The sequence below is a fragment of the Protopterus annectens genome, chromosome 9.part0, assembly GCF_019279795.1.
Source record: "Protopterus annectens isolate FY-2018-M chromosome 9.part0, PAN1.0, whole genome shotgun sequence".
Lineage (NCBI taxonomy): Eukaryota > Metazoa > Chordata > Ceratodontiformes > Protopteridae > Protopterus > Protopterus annectens.
The window spans coordinates 1,258,482,974-1,258,499,232 of NC_056743.1; the positions used below are offsets into that span (position 1 = coordinate 1,258,482,974).

The window sequence follows — 16,259 nt, forward strand, 5'->3', positions numbered from 1 at the left end:
TTTGAATATGCTGGTTTACGTACAAGGAAGAACCTTTACTGAATTCATATGTTTAATTGATATTTACCAGGTTACATTTAAATATATTCCTAACATTGAGTGTGTGACAGACTATTTCAATGTGGAACTTTGAGGAACTTCGCTGAACATGAACTATTTTAGACCCCAACTAAGGTACGTTCCTCATAATGACGTACACTTGACAGGTATGATTGCCGCTTTCGCACCGATGGTTGAACACAATACCTACGTTGGACGCATCGCCGGCGGCCGTGTGTACCTCCGCAGTCATATCCTATGGATATGACACGCACATATCACGTTGCTGTACCGTGGCCTGGCGATCATCCCGACCCGCGGATATACATTGATGCAGGTTAACATTTCCATGGCTGGCGTTCCCTGCTCTGGAACCCTCCCGGATGATCGGGTTGACGTTCACTATGTTTACTATGTGGTGATATCACGTCTTACTTATCTGTCAACTTGCATCCCTGGGTTCCATATTAACCTGTTGTACTTTATATCTGTGTATGTGTACATATATTTCTACGTGTGTACTGATATCTATTTCCATATCTGTGTATGCACATAAGTACATATGTATTCGACTTGCGGCGAATGTGGCAGCATACGGCTACGCCGTCTGCTGTGGAGCCGGCATGCGTTCGAGGTGTTGGCGTTCCATGCTCTGCTGGCTATTGGGTGCGCAGTGTTTGGGTGGTGCCTTTGTTGGAGTCACACATACGTCCGCACATACGGTACACATTACGGGCGGACATGTTTGTGTGGCGTCCATTTTACTGTGTGTGCAGGTCAGGAGGTGTCAGTCCATGGGGCCTACACTGTCAAAGTATGTGCTATGCGTTCCCTCTTTGCCAGGGCGTAGGCATATTGGGTATGCCTCTGTCTACCTACTGGGGCTGGCTCAGTGTGTCCATGGCGCTGAACGCCCTGTGCCTGTGCTTGCCCTGGCAGTTGTGGCGGGCTTGGTGGCCCTCCAGCATTATGTCCCTGCAGCAGCTGTTTCCGCAGAATCATATTGTGTAGCATACAACATACTATGAATATGTGGGCACTTGTGCCTGGAGAGTACTGCAAGGCTCCACCGGATGTATCCAAGCACTGGAACCGTGATTTCAACATCCCAAACACACGCTCTATGATTATTCTTGTTTGTGCGTGTGCCTCATTATGGCGTTCTTGCATGTGTGTGTGTGCATTTCTGATGGGTGTCATCAACCACGGCTCCAGTGCGTAGCCAGCATCCCCCACAAGGTGACCTTGTGTGATGTCCCCCCTGGCGAATACCTGATACAGCTGTGAGGCATGCCAGATATGGGAGTCGTGGTAGCTTCCAGGGCTGCCAGCACACACATCCATGATAATGCCCTGCGCATTGCACACGACCTGGCAATTGATGAAGGGGTATCCCTTGCGGTTTATGTAGCGTCTACCCTGCTCCCCGGGTGGTGACTTAATTTCTATGTGCGTACAGTCTATCGCACCCAGTACCTCCGGGTATTGTGCCACACGGTGGAAGCGGCGCATATTGCTAGCCAACTCCTCCTGAGATCTGGGGAACTTTATGTGCTCATGGGCATGTGGTAACATGGCATCCAGGAACTGGTGTAGTACCCTGGATGCTGATGCCTGTGAGATGCCCATTATGTCCCTGGTTGGCCTTTGAAAGGTACCTGTAGCCAGTATTCGCAAGCTCACACATACCTTTGTGTCCACTGGGATGGGCTCCCCTCTGTTGTCTCTTGTTCTCAGGCGCAGCCGGCACAGCTCCACTATTTGCTGTAACGTGTCCCTGTCCACCCTGTAGCGCTCTACTATCTCCAGGTCTTGCAGCCCCTGGTAGGTCACCCTTGGTCTGAACACTCTCCTTCTCCTGTGAGGCCTACGGTAGTTGTCGGCACCGTCCTCCACAACTCCATCTGTCTCTGCCACATACCTATGCATCACGGCCACGGCGGCACCCAGCATATACATATTAAAAGTTCCCCGTCTGTTTACACCCTACGGTGCGGCGTTTGGGAAATCGCGCTGTGTGTTGTGTGCATTCACACTTTATACTGTTGTGCTGTATACCCGGTGATGTCATTGGGTGTGTCTGTGCAGCCGTATCCATGGATTATTTTCGGTGTTTTACGGTTGCAACTGCAACGGTATTGCCTTTAGTGTTACATTACAGTTGCCTGCATTGCCTTAGCTTTGCATCTTACATTACTGCATCCTGCAGGCACATGGCATATGATGCATTTTATCTGCAGCCGCAGTTATGCTACCTCTGTACTTACCTGTGCTATTTCGGTTCTTTGCTCTTTGCATTTCTACTACATCCCCTACTATCTTTGCATTCATATGCCTCCCCTTTCCCGTTTTGCAGGTGTCTGCATGCAGAGTTGTCAGCTGCCGCCGTTTGCCCTTCCTGGATTGATTGGTGTTGATTGCTCATTACGGCTCCATTTACACTGCTTCCGCATTTCCTCGTATTCTCCGCATTACCTTCCTATATCCGTGGTTGTTGACGGGGAGGCCGTCACATGACTGGTTTGGGGAACGTAGTCATCCTCGTGCACATGCATCTGTGCGTGCATTATGTACTCTCAGCGCATCTATTTCCTCACACGCCAGTCCTGATGCTGTGATGTGCATTGTACAGCCCAGATTTGCTGGCCTCCAATATCCTTCCTCCTACAGTGGCACACCCCTCTGTGGTTGACATGTATCTCGTGTAGGCCACTCCTCGGTGTAGTACCGCTGCGCCGTTTGCTCCATCCTTACACCGGCGCCATTTTTGCGATTCACTATAATCTGCCTCATTTGCATGGAATTGACTACTAATACATGGTTACGGCGCCGAACACTGCCACCACTCCTTGACAACCATTGCGCTGGGGTTGAAGCTTTACATACATACTATGGTGTGTGGTGGCTGTGCAGCTGATGGGTGTTATACTGCTCTTTTAGGACATTGTCATGTTATTTCATTGCTTTGCAACTTCTGTGCACATATCCGGGGGGTCTGCTGTTCTTTCTACGTACATGCCATTTATGTCATTTTTTACATTTTGTGCATATTTTCTTTGGACATTCTCGGTGCCTTTCCACATTGGCATATTGCACCTGTATGATACCTGACTTTGACAGCCTTCCGTTACTCCTCGGTCATGTTTGGGTAAATGTAAACCGTTTTTTTTTGGTTTACATTGCCGCGTTCACGCTACGCCTGCGCCACTTCGTGGATCGCTATTTCCCTTCATTTGCATGGTGCACTACCGCACACAGTGTGTTTTGCATACCTACGCCGGGGGCGGAGAAGGTTCGGCGCACGCCGGTAGTGCACGTGAAATTCATTCATACCTGAATCGCTCAGCAGCCATATTTGGCATTATAACGCCGACGCTATGCTGGCGCCTGGCGCAAGGTTCATAAATCCCGGGGTATGTCTTGTATTTTGAAGACGTGAAAAAATATTGTTAACAAATATTATTGTTAACATGGATTACTGTGGTGTTGGTGATTTCAACTCTAATATACAAAAGGAAGTTATTAGAATTTATACTGATGTAAAAGCATGCAAGCAGATGAAATATGGGCAACTAGTGTTAGCAACTGATAGAAATTATACGTATGAATCTTTACCCCATAGTATTTCTTTTTAATAAATTGGCATACTTGACATATGCTCTCTGGAGTCTAGTGTTACAGGGGACTAAAGCACTACTTTATGCGCCGAGGTTACAAGATTGGAAGCCTTCTTCCTTCTTTTATAGTAATACTTAAAGTGTATCCATGGTGGCTAGTGTCTGAGCTCCCCACCCATACATCTTTTGTGCTGTAAAACAGTTGTTCTATTAATTTTTTAAGTGATTTTGGAGTACTAGTTAAAGTGTATCTCTGATGGCTAGTGTCCCCTCACCCATACGTCATTGGTGCTGAACAGCCGTTACTCCACTAACATTTTAAGTGATTTTTGAGTACTAGTTAAGGTGTATTTCTGATGGCTAGAGTCCCCTCACCCTTACATCATTGGTGCTGAACTGTTGTTCCATTAACTTTTTAAGTGATTTACTAGAAGCATTTCAAGTTCACTGGTTTAGTGTTCCCCACCTAAGTACTGCATAAGAAACTTGCTAGTCTTAGGGAGTTGAGGAGTGTGACAGACCCCCCCCAAACGCACACACACACATATTCATATGAACACACAATCACAGCCTTCTCAACCTATTGCACTCACAGTCACACTCATCCATTCACCAGCACACACACACACACACACACACACACACACACACACACACACACCTAGGAAAGGCTGGCACAGGTTTAATAGCTATGTCCCCTTCTGCCCAGACTATGAGGTAGTTTTCTCTGCCACCAGTCACTCCTGCTAGCTACCTTAAGGCCCTTAACAAAGGGTTTCCAGTCTTACTGTGTAATATTAATATTAACACAAATGGTAGTTTGACCAAGAGCAAATTTATTTATATACAGTTTATATATATATTTAAAAAAATATATATATTTAAATTTTATTTATATAATTTATATAAATTTATATACATTTTATTTATTTGGCCCACGCAGTGTCTCCAAATATGCAAGTACTCTCAAAACTTAAATATCTCTACACAGATCAGTCACAATGAAAGGTTTAAATATATTTAATAATAAATAATACAAGAACAAGACAACATTAAATATATATTCACAGTGACATAAGAGTTCAAAATCACAGGAAATATTTAAGACAACATTGAAGGACAGTCCCAACTAAATAAAGAAAATGAATATCTAAACCAAGCTTCACTATATTCCTGACTGTATCTAAAAGACTTACTATACCCTAAAAACTTACTAATAGGACAAGGCACATGTGGTGAATGGTTCTTGTTGTCACGTCCAAGACAGAATGCAGAATGCAGAATGCTGTGTCTCACTAAGAGACTTTTCAAAATAATATCTAAAATATTACTGCTGAGATAGTTTGCAGGATGACAGCATTTCTGGTCATCTGACTTCAAGTTACCACATGAAACCCCCATTGCTGAATTTGGCAGTATTTAAAGTCTACCTGTGAAATATTCATACAAGGGCTTTTGCTCAGATCTTTGGCAGATGCTGGGAGTCATAAAACAATTGCATTTCTTCATACTTTCAAAGTATCAATTACATCACACTGTAGACAATACAGAAAGCTTCCTAGTACAGACTTTGTGTCTCTAGCTGCATTGAAACCTATCAGATAGCTTATAAAGTAATTTAATTTTAAATATTTTTCTAAAGTTTGCTGGACTGAGGTTAACCCTCTGGTTTCCTCTGTTTAACATATACATTTAAACAGTTACAATAGTGCATGTACATTTCTGTTCTCTTCCAGTAGTTCACACTATGGATACATTTTAACACAAGCACTATACAAATACCTTTTCAACACAAACATCTGTACAAAGTAGTTTGATATACACAGGACCTACAGTTCTAATACATTTGTAAGACAAGCATCTTATAAATTAGTTTGATATTCACAAATGTCATAATTTACAAAATTACTGGCAGTACCTCCTTTCATCACGCCAGAGATATGCATTGTCTTCATTAACAAGCATCCTGTTTAACATCCTGACAAGTCAGTACTGTCGAGACACACCCATCTGCACAACCTTCCAATGGTACAAATTAGCATTTGAGATTGATAAATACTTGTTTTCATGGAAATGTTTGTGCTTAATTTTATTTAATGCTTTTCGTTGTGTTTCTATGTCTCTAATATTTTTAGAGCAATACATGCATATATGAGTCATTATGCTGAATGTCTTAATTACTGCATTTTAGCTGGAAGCATACCTCTCAACCTTTTAGTGCAAGAAATCTGGACAAAGCCTGACATAATGGAGGGGACAAAGGCCCAAAAATAGGGACACATTTTAAATATTGTTCTTATAAACTTAGAAAGTTGTTAGAATAGCAGGATTTGTGTTAGCATGCATTTTCTGAAGGATATTATTTATTATTTATTATTATTTATTTACATTTGTTTACCCTGAAATTCCGACTGGATGCAGGTCCTTTTTCAGCAGATGCCCGGGGAGAAAAGCTCCACATCATATACATGATAAATAGAGATACAAAGCTGCAGCAATAGTAAACATTACAGGTTGTTGGCTTTAATACAATAACAAGATATTGATTATCAACAGTGTATACAGTAAATGTTGCAAGTTAAGATAGTTTCTTATTGTTTATAATATTAGTAACAAAGTTGTCAAACAAGATTTTAAGTGTGTAAAGACAACTAGCTAATTCTGACTGTGGTTAGTAATCTGAATGAATGATACGAAGTCTGAAACTGAAATGCATGTCATTATTTAGTGACTTTAGATAATCCTGGTGATTTGTCAAAAACACAGTTTTTATGAGGAACAAACCAAAAATATGAGGCAAAAATCTGGGCATGCTCTAAAAATCTGTGCAACTGAGAGGTATGGCTGGAAGCAATGTCTTCCTAGAAACTGCTGATATGTCCATGTATACTGTGATTAAAGAACACTTTTCTGTCTGCAGAGATACAACCTGCCCATTGAAGGGACATGATCAGCTATGCCACAATACTATAAGCCCAGGGAAAGGAAAGAGCTATGAGACAAGTGACAAACTCTGAAATGAGCACAGCAAGAAAGTTAGAAAATTGCAAATATATATATTTTTATCCCATTGGTCCCTAGCCACTAGATGACCCTCTCTACAGTCCCCTTTTTCCAGCTTTATTTATTTGAGTTTATGAACACAATAACATACTAGCATAACATCTGAACATGAATCATCAAGAAGCAATATATATTTTTCATGCTTTTTTAAAACAAAATAAAATAATAAATGCTTTTCACTGCTGAACACTGTACTTTAGTATCTGTTACATCTCATGACTCATCCACAGATCTGAAAATTTGACCTTTGGAATATTCTGCAAATATTTCAAAATCCCCTAGTATTCACAGTAAATTCATATTCTGACATTTTATTTAAGACGTCAACCATTTATTGTGCTAATGATTTTATCTTGCAGTTACACAGTCATCTTCAGTCTTCTCTCACTATAAAAAAAGTATCTGGCATCTAAATCTTTCTTGCAATCTGTATTCCTGTAATAGAACTCGGTTCACTCTGTAAGTTACTTGTAGCTCTCACTTACATCCTTCCTCATATTTCTGTATTTTATGGAGTTCATTTCATATCCTTACAAGTAGTAGGTTTCTTTGTCCAGCTCCTGCACTATTTCACCCACTCCCTACTTACTGACCTCAACTCTGTAGCTGTCTTTGTAGATGTGAGTTCTAGAACTGAGCAAATACCCTGGAAAACTCTCACACATGAACAGTGTAAGGCAATGACAAATCCTAATCCATTCTTCGTATAGTACTCTTGAATGACCTTTATTCTGACCTTTATTCTGGTAGATGGCACTGAGGTTAAGTTCAACAGCTGTACTTCCTGTGATATGAGGTTTGATTTCACTACTTCTCATTTGCCTCCTGTGTGACCTTATGCAAGTGACTTAACCAGACATTGATCCCAGGTCACCCATGAAAAGGAACTGTTTGTCCAGTAGACCTACCTGGTTTTAACAAATAAGATTATTATTCTATCAGCTGACTCATGCTTTCTGGTACTCTCTTCTGTTGTCAGTGACAGTTGACAGTACTGCTTGAGGCCATGTTCAACTATCATCACTTCATGGTGTCTGTTGCCCACTAACTGTCCATCACACTACCCAATACCCACACCACTTGACAACTTTACAACTTTTCCCTCCTACACATCACCAGGCTGCCTTCGATGTCCCACCGCCATGTTCCCTGAAATCACCTTGTTGTCTAATGTGCCATTTGAATATGAGATCACCACACTGTCTGCCAATGACATGCTATCAAACTGAAGGATGCCATGTTCTACTGCCACACTACTACAATTCTTGAAACCATGGTTCAATGCCATACAGCATACTGGCTAAAGTTCTGCTTAATACCTGCTTCAGTGCAATAACACTACATTGGCTAAAGTTCTGATTCACTTCCATAACACCACATTGGCTAAAGATCTGCTTTAATACTAAAACCCACAGAACCGGACTAAAGACGTAAAAAAAGCAAAAAGCTGCATCCTCCGCATGCGGGGAACAGCAAATTCCACTTAGTCAACCACTGGACTTCTTAAGAACTGAATACTTTAATAAAATAAAACATACATAACACAAACATAAACCACAATAATGACACTTCAGTTAAGTGCTTTCGTCTATTAAACTAAGACTTCATTTAAAGTTCTCCTTTGGTGCCCTAACACCATATTGACTGAAGTTCTGCTTAAGTGCAATAACACCTCATTAGCTAAAGTTCTGCTTCACTGCCATAACATCACATTGGCTAAAGTCCTGCTTCACTGCCATAACATCACATTGGCTAAAGTCCTGCTTCACTGCCATAACATCACATTGGCTAAAGTCCTGCTTCAGTGCCATAACACCACATTGGCTAAAGTCCTGCTTCAGTGCCATAACACCATGTTGGCTAAAGTCCTGCTTCGGTGCCATAACACCATATTGACTGAAGTCCTGCTTCAGTGCAGTAACACCACAGTAGCTGAAGTCCTGCTTCAGTGCCATAATACCACATTGCTAAATTCCTGCTTCAGTGCCATAATACTACGTTGGCTAAAGCTACACACCCACCTTCAACATGCACACCCAGAGTGTGCCTTCATTGGATGAGATGCCTACTAACAATGAACCTGTTGTTTGTTTGCCATCCATTCCCTATTGCATATCACCAGCTCTCTTTTTTTATTGTTTTTTTTTTCTAAGTAATATAGGAAATTTTATTCTTCAAGGGCAGCAAGCACTAAATTTGTAGATAAAGCATTGAAATGCAAAGTTAGTTACAGTTCTCTTTAGTGTTGAATTATTCAGATGACTTTTCCTTTGGCAGGGATTGTGCATATTGACTGTTATTAATGGATTATAATGACAGCAGTTTGAGTGGCCTTTTATGGTTGAAATGCTCTGAAACAGGTAGTCGTGTCATTAATGGTTCCGATTTGTTTCACTGTTTACTGGATGAATGTAAAAAAATACACATTTATAATGCACTGTAACAAGCGGCAATGTATTAAACAAAGAATATAATTTAACACAATCAGGAAGGTGAATCAAAGAAAACGTGCATTTATGCATGGTCCTAAAAATGTGTGCAGGGGGTCCATGGTTTGAAAACAGCCTAAAAGTACATTTAATCCAACACTGACCAGATGTATTTTTTACATGTGTGTTTTAATGCCATTTCAATGAATGTGAGTTTCAAGGGCAGATAAGTTTACTTTGGCTTATGCTAAGTCTGTTTTCATTATGAGACTGTATTGTTTTGTTTAGCAAATGGCGATCAGTGTTTGTGCTATAAAATTTAAAATAAAAGTTTTAAATTAAATCTACAGGTCGGTAGTCATTGTAGAAGCAAAGAAGAAAATAGCATGCACACTGACAGGTTGGACTAGTGTTTTATGGTAACTGGGGAGAGAGGCAAGCAATGGTTGGGGATGATGGGGGTCATGGGAGGCCCTGGTCCATTGTTCTGCCTGGGGCCCCATTTGACTATGATTTGGCTCTATGTAACTTGTTGTATCTTAGTTGGAGGCATGCAATAGCATGGAAGGAGTAGACCTGAAGGACTGTGTGGCTGCACCCTTGTGAGGTGCTGCTCCATGTTTGAGCTTGCTGAGCTGTGTCTCCCATGATGTGGATGATGCACATAAAAAACAATGGCAGGCTTCATGGCAACAACTGACAAGAAAGAGGAATAATTATGTGACGATGCATGATACGCCTAATGAGGCATCACAGATGTTGAACCAGAGGAACAGCACTGGCCATGATATAAAGGATGACAATTAACAGGGATGGCAGGCTATGTGGTCATAGACAAGAGAGATGCTATCTTAGAAGTAGTCAGTGTCATCTGGATTGAAATGATCCAAGCCCAACCACCTCACAGCCAGACAGTCCCCCACAGAGGCGATCTCTGCTTAACATACAAGGCCATGTCAAACCCAGAGCTGTTGGACATGCTACACTTAAAGAAATCCCAATCCCTCAGAGCTACACACTCCAGGGATCTAAACCTTGTCATCACAATAAACAAAACATGCTGGAGGGATAGGTTTCTGACCCAGAGACTCCCCAGACACTGGAATAGATTGCTCATACATGTCAAGCAGAGTGCCTCTTTGGACCTCTTCAAGAGGAACCTTGACGATTGGATGGGAGAAAGGAAATTCACCCCAGGGATCACGTCAGTTGCCCTGCTAGACAGGGGTCCAGGAAAGTAAATAATGTGGGAATAAATAGCCAGGGAATTGTTATGGCTAGGCTTGTATAGGCCCTAGGGCTGATAGCCTAGTACCAACCTATGAAACCTATGAAACCTATAACTACAGATTACATGGCCGAAGGAGCCAAAATTAGAGGCTGTTGCAGTGCGTTTCACTGAGATACCAATAAAGGCAACATTTTTCACTGACATCCTCAGCAATACTGAGTTATTCATGTCTCTATACACCATCTTACTGTGCAGTTAGTGCATGTGACCCTGCAAGTCTTAGAGTGTATGCACCATCTCCATAATATTTTACACAGTTGCTATTTGTGCCTAGATCACAGTCCTGCACATCTGCTGGTTAATTACAAGTGTCTTAGTCATTTGAGGGACAGACCTGGAGTCATTGTGACAATGCACCCTTCATATCTCTACTCTATGGTGGATATGTGCACTTCAGAGTTGGTTTGTATGTCAAATGCTGAGTATTTCTGGAGAAAAAGGTGGTGGTTGTAAGGGACAAGTACAGTATGTCTATCATGCACTGGTGATTCTGTCTACTTAGCCTGTAATTCAACAGGGCCTCTGTAATGGTGGATAGGGGTAACCCTCCAACTGTATTGTCTCAAACAATGCCTTGCTCTATCATTGGATTGTGCCATGTAAATATTGCCACCACTGTCAGTCACAGATGACCTGCTGATGTTAGGCCTATGTCGTCTATTGTGCTGGACTCTTAAACAGTGGAACCACTGAAAGCAAGAACACACGTCACCATTGTCAGTATGATACAGAGCAATGCCTTTTCAATCTTTTTGTGATATGACTCATAGTCCTAATTAATATATAACTACTGAATACATTAACATATACCTTGTTGTACATGCCACAGCAGTTACAGACCAGAGGTTGCTACAAGGACAGATATACAGTTGGGCCTTGGTCAATCATTCCTTTCAAACATGCACTGAACTGTGCTATACTGACCTGTACTGTACTACATATTACCAAAACCTAGTGCTTCCGCTGCTAATGCACATGTGGCTGGTGCAAGCACAGCTGCCACATCCATGCCATCCTCAGTCTTGAAAGGCAACTTTTATTTTCTGGCAAGTGACACCAAAACCTTCTCAGTCCCTTGTGGTGGATCTCCCTTCACAATGTCCTATACCTTGTTCTTTTCATGAAGTATCATTTAATTACCCTTAGTCACAACTGTTGTGCAAACCAGTTATAGTTATCAACATCTTTGACGTCCAGAGCCATGCCAGTTCTGATCCAGATAATGCAAGTATGAGGCCCTTTGCTCAGGAGGCACATAGCATGTGTGTGGGGAGTCTGTAGTAACATTTCATTCTGCTGGGTAGTGAACTTTTCCAGACATAGCTTCACTGAGATGGCCATACTAGTACCTGTACAACTTTTTGTGATACATCTAAGTTAGTGGGTATGTATGACATGCTATATGATGCACATATCTATGGCCAATGCTCCCCTTTATGCTGTTGGTTAGTAGCTGTGGTTAGCGTTAGGCAAAGTCTTCCACACATTTATGTACCATAGCCACATCTCAACATACGTCCCTGGAAGCCCATTCCCTTTGTGGCTACTTTTTGGCAAAGTTTCTGATGTTAATCACTGCTGACCAAGTTACTGAAGACCAAAACACACGAACACAGTTGAGTAAAAGCAAGTCACCTTTATCAAACACAAGTAAAAGCAAGTCACCTTTATCAAACATAAAGGTGACTTGCTCTTACTCAACTGTGTTCGTGTGTTTTGAAAGTTTCTGATGTTCACAGTGTGACTCTCCCAGTGACAGGCAGATGGTTCAGTATCATGCCAGAGTCATGAATTCCCAATTAAACATTAACCACAACATCTGCCTCACTGTTACTGTAATCAACCACAGGATGTTTTTTGCTCTTCCCAAGTTTCTTTAAAAGACAGGACTCATTCCTTAACTCTTTGAAGGTCCAGATCTGCAGAATCTGGACAAAACTTCTTCAGTTGCACAGTTATATAGTTGTAGACATTGATGTGTAGAAAGGTACCAATTATATCATGCTAGGAAGAGCCACTTAGCATGGTCATTATGCTAATAATGGCATTTAGTGCCATTTTCTCTCAATCACTGTCAGTGCACAATGCACAACCTACACATATCAGTGCTAGCCCTGCACATCATGAGGGTCACAAAGCATGTGACCAGTATGCTCATGTGTACAGTATATGTAATCCTGTAGGGGCACAGTGTAGCCCTAAGGCTGTGTCATAGTAGTATGGTGTAGTGCTATATTTCACAATGCATGATTCACAAATATGCATTTGTGCACCTGAGGTTGTGATTTGGCTCCTCCAATGTCCATGATTGAATGGCCATGGCTACTTCAAGCACTAAAAATATAGGCTTCAAACATAGAGTACCAGGGAAAGTGAAGATGTCCTGTTCTTCCTGCACAGAAGCTTCAAGGAACAGTTGTTGGACAATTATGATGGTCCTTTATTAAAGGTGTAACAGTATGCCTGGAAAAAGCTTGCTGGACAGTGAGTGATGCCTCTGGTATCACAACTTCTAGTGAGCAGTGCCAGCAAAAGTACAATGACCTGAAGCAGTACCACCTTAAACTACTTCATTAGTCAGAGGCAGAAATTCAGGAGTATGACATCTACTGCAAGTCTTTTCCAGTACCATAGTCTTTTACTATATTACCTCATGCACATATATAATTAAGAGTACATTGTTTTTCAGAGGTGGAAGAGCAATTGCTGAATATGACTAAGCCTTGTAAGAGGTGGGAGCACCTCTCCTAACAATGTGGTGTGCATGATGTCTGAGCCAGTCCACTGTGCAGCTGTCACTGTATTTGCACTCAGTTTTTCCCAGTGTCATCTTTTTGAAGGTTCAGTTCTAGGCAAAGAGGAGGTGGAGCTACAATCATCTTGCGTAGAGCAAGCTAGTGTCTCTGGTACTGGTCACTAGTGATCACCACTTCTGCTTCTGTAGTGGGGAACATTGATCCAACAGCTGTTGGTCACCTGGAGAGGTCACTGTTGCCCTGCATGTGTGCTTTATAGAGGGGTAGCGGTTCCACTTTTTGAAGTGGACAGTAAGAGTCTCCCCTGTTTTTAGAGTGATAATTGTAGAGGAAGAAGTATACTGAGCTATATACTGGGGTGTGTACTGAGGTGTATACTGAGATGTGTACTGAGGTGTTTACTGGGGTGTATGCTGAGGTGTATACTGAGCTGTATACTGGGGTGTGAACTGAGGTGTACCTCGTATACTGTCGTTTGTACTGAGGTGTATACTGAGGCATATACCGGGTTGTATACTGAGGTATATATTGGGGTGTATACTGACTTATACACCAAGGTGTATACTGAGGCATATACTGAGGTGTAAACTGGGGCATGTACTGGGGTGTGAAATGAGATGTACCTCATATACTGTGGTTTGTAATGAAGTGTACACTGAGGTGTGTACTGTGGTGTGTACTGAGGTGTACACAGTTGTGTACTGAGATGTATACTGGGGTGTGTATTGAAGTATATACTGGGGAGTGCACTGCAGTGTATACTGAGGTGTGACTAAGGTGCTCTTGTGCAGGATACTTTCATAGTTAAATATTAGGCTATCAATCTGTCGACAAGTTTTACAAAGAAAAAAATAGTATTTGAATTTGGATGAGGTGATCATGTTTCAAATTCATTCAGTATTTCTGGTAGTTGAGTTTGCAGATGACTATTTATTCTACTTTGCACATATCTACACTTAGCTTATTGTAATAAGAATTGCTTGACAACACTCTTGATATACTTTTTGTTTTGCAAATAAATGCTATTAACCAACAATGAAGACTTTTGACTGACTTTTATTCTGAAAGCTTGCAGTTTGAATCCATCAATCATAGAGTACAGAGTTATACATTTTGAGTCAGATGGATACATCTTTCAATGAGCAAGATACATAACCCCAAAGTACACCAACACACACCAAAATATATCTTGCTGAGATTGTAAACAGATCCTTTCCAAAGCCTCCTAGACCATCAAGACTAGGTCTCACAAAAATCCAGCACATCACCTTTAGGTACACTTTCAACAAAGACACACCAAGAGATAAATTATCTCAAATGCAGTACACCAGATCACTCTACAAATAACAATGTTTTTGTGATTGGTGACTCTGTAGTCAGGCACACTGACTCTCTTCTCACTAGGCTGGACAAGAATAGGGTAACAGTGGGTTGTTTTTCAAATGCTAGGATCTCTGAGATCTCAAGGGCACTTAAGACCCTTTCACCTAACAAATATGTGGGAGAATTGACTTGTGACATAAAACTCTGAAGGACAGGCCAAGACATATGTCAGAATAATAAGTTATTGATTTACTTAGATATGCTGCCAAAATAATCACTTAGAACTAGTCTCCTGCATGTCCTGTATCACTCATCTTATAGGTGTGAATGAACACAAACTCCTTTAATGTGTTTTTTTTTCTTTCTGTGCTGTAGGACAAAGTTTATAAAGAGGAATATTGGATTCGAATCACTTCAGATGGCTACAGACTTGCACTCATGTGGAAGAATGGGGGGCTTTATTTTGACACTGATGTTATTACCATTAAGAAAGTACCTAAAGAAAATTTTACAGTTAGCGAATCAGATAGTTATGTTTGTAACGCAGTGCTTGGATTTCATCACCATCATCCATACATCATGGACTGTATGACAGATTTTGTCATGAACTACAATGGTGGCATATGGGGGCAACAGGGTCCTCGCTTACTTACACGTGTGTTAAAGAAAACATGTACCCTTCCTAATTTCAACAAGGTACAAGATTTTCCATGTGAAGCCAGGAATGTGACAATCATGCATCCATCCCGTTTTTATCCAATTTCCTGGTCACAATGGAAAAAGTATTTTGAAGTCTGGAAAGAAATTCCAACTTTTAATGACTCATATGGTTTACATTTATGGAATTTCATGAACAGGAACGAGAAGAAGATAGTTATTTCAGAAAGCAACACCTTGGTAGAAAATCTGTTCAAAAAGTACTGCCCAAGTACTTATGGCATCCTTATAAACAATGCAAAGAGTTAACAGTGACCAAATGATTTGCAGAATTAGAGGCCACAGCAGGAACCAAAATCATTCTGCCTTAAAAGACAACCATCAGCAACATTAATCACAAGACTGTTAGTACAAACTTTGTATGCAAAACTTTTTTAATGTATATGTATTTTGCAAATATGTATACTATTGATACTTATTACTTGTTTCAGGAAAATGCTTCATTATATTTCATTATTTCCTAGAATGCATTAGATAAAGCTATGGCACATGAAGAGAAAACTGATAGAAATACAAGTATATAGTCAGATACTTGCAGTGTGGCAAAAGTAATGAAATGATAAAACATTGGTCAACAGTGCTATTCATTTAAAATGGCAAGTTAAATAAAATATTTCAGAATAATGTATATTACTATAAAACTGATATAGCTAATAAAAGTCTGCCAGTGTGAGATCCAGTGATATGTGCATATGGGAGAATGGATTATCTATGTATTGATATGGTTTGAATCTCATTTGGCTCATATAGGCATTAATAAAATAAATAATCTGCTTAGTCAGCACACAGATAGCAAAAGTGATTTTTAAAATGTTACCAGCCATTTCTGTTGCATTTTAACAAAGCGTTATGTATTGGTGGTGCAACACAGTGCTACACCAGTCTGTCATGCTACCTCACAGTTCCTCTATTGCAGTTCTTAGCTGGGGTCCCTTTGTGCAGAGTCTGTACATCCTCTCTTTGTCTACATAGGAGTTTGAGGAATGCTGTGGTTTCCTTCAATGACCCAGAAATGTGTAGTAGT

The 16,259-nt window shown here is 40.9% G+C and overlaps 1 protein-coding gene across 1 annotated transcript in view; it reads left to right on the top strand.

Annotated features, from left to right (window-relative positions):
• The window catches only part of LOC122811981 (alpha-1,4-N-acetylglucosaminyltransferase-like), a 118,854-nt gene extending 102,841 nt beyond the window's left edge, over positions 1-16,013 (top strand). The window contains exon 2 of the mRNA XM_044084181.1: positions 14,894-16,013. Within this exon, the coding sequence (XP_043940116.1) occupies positions 14,894-15,484 (591 nt within the window). The 3' untranslated portion in view covers positions 15,485-16,013. The remainder of the gene's footprint in view (positions 1-14,893) is intronic.
• Positions 16,014-16,259: the final 246 nt, after the last annotated feature.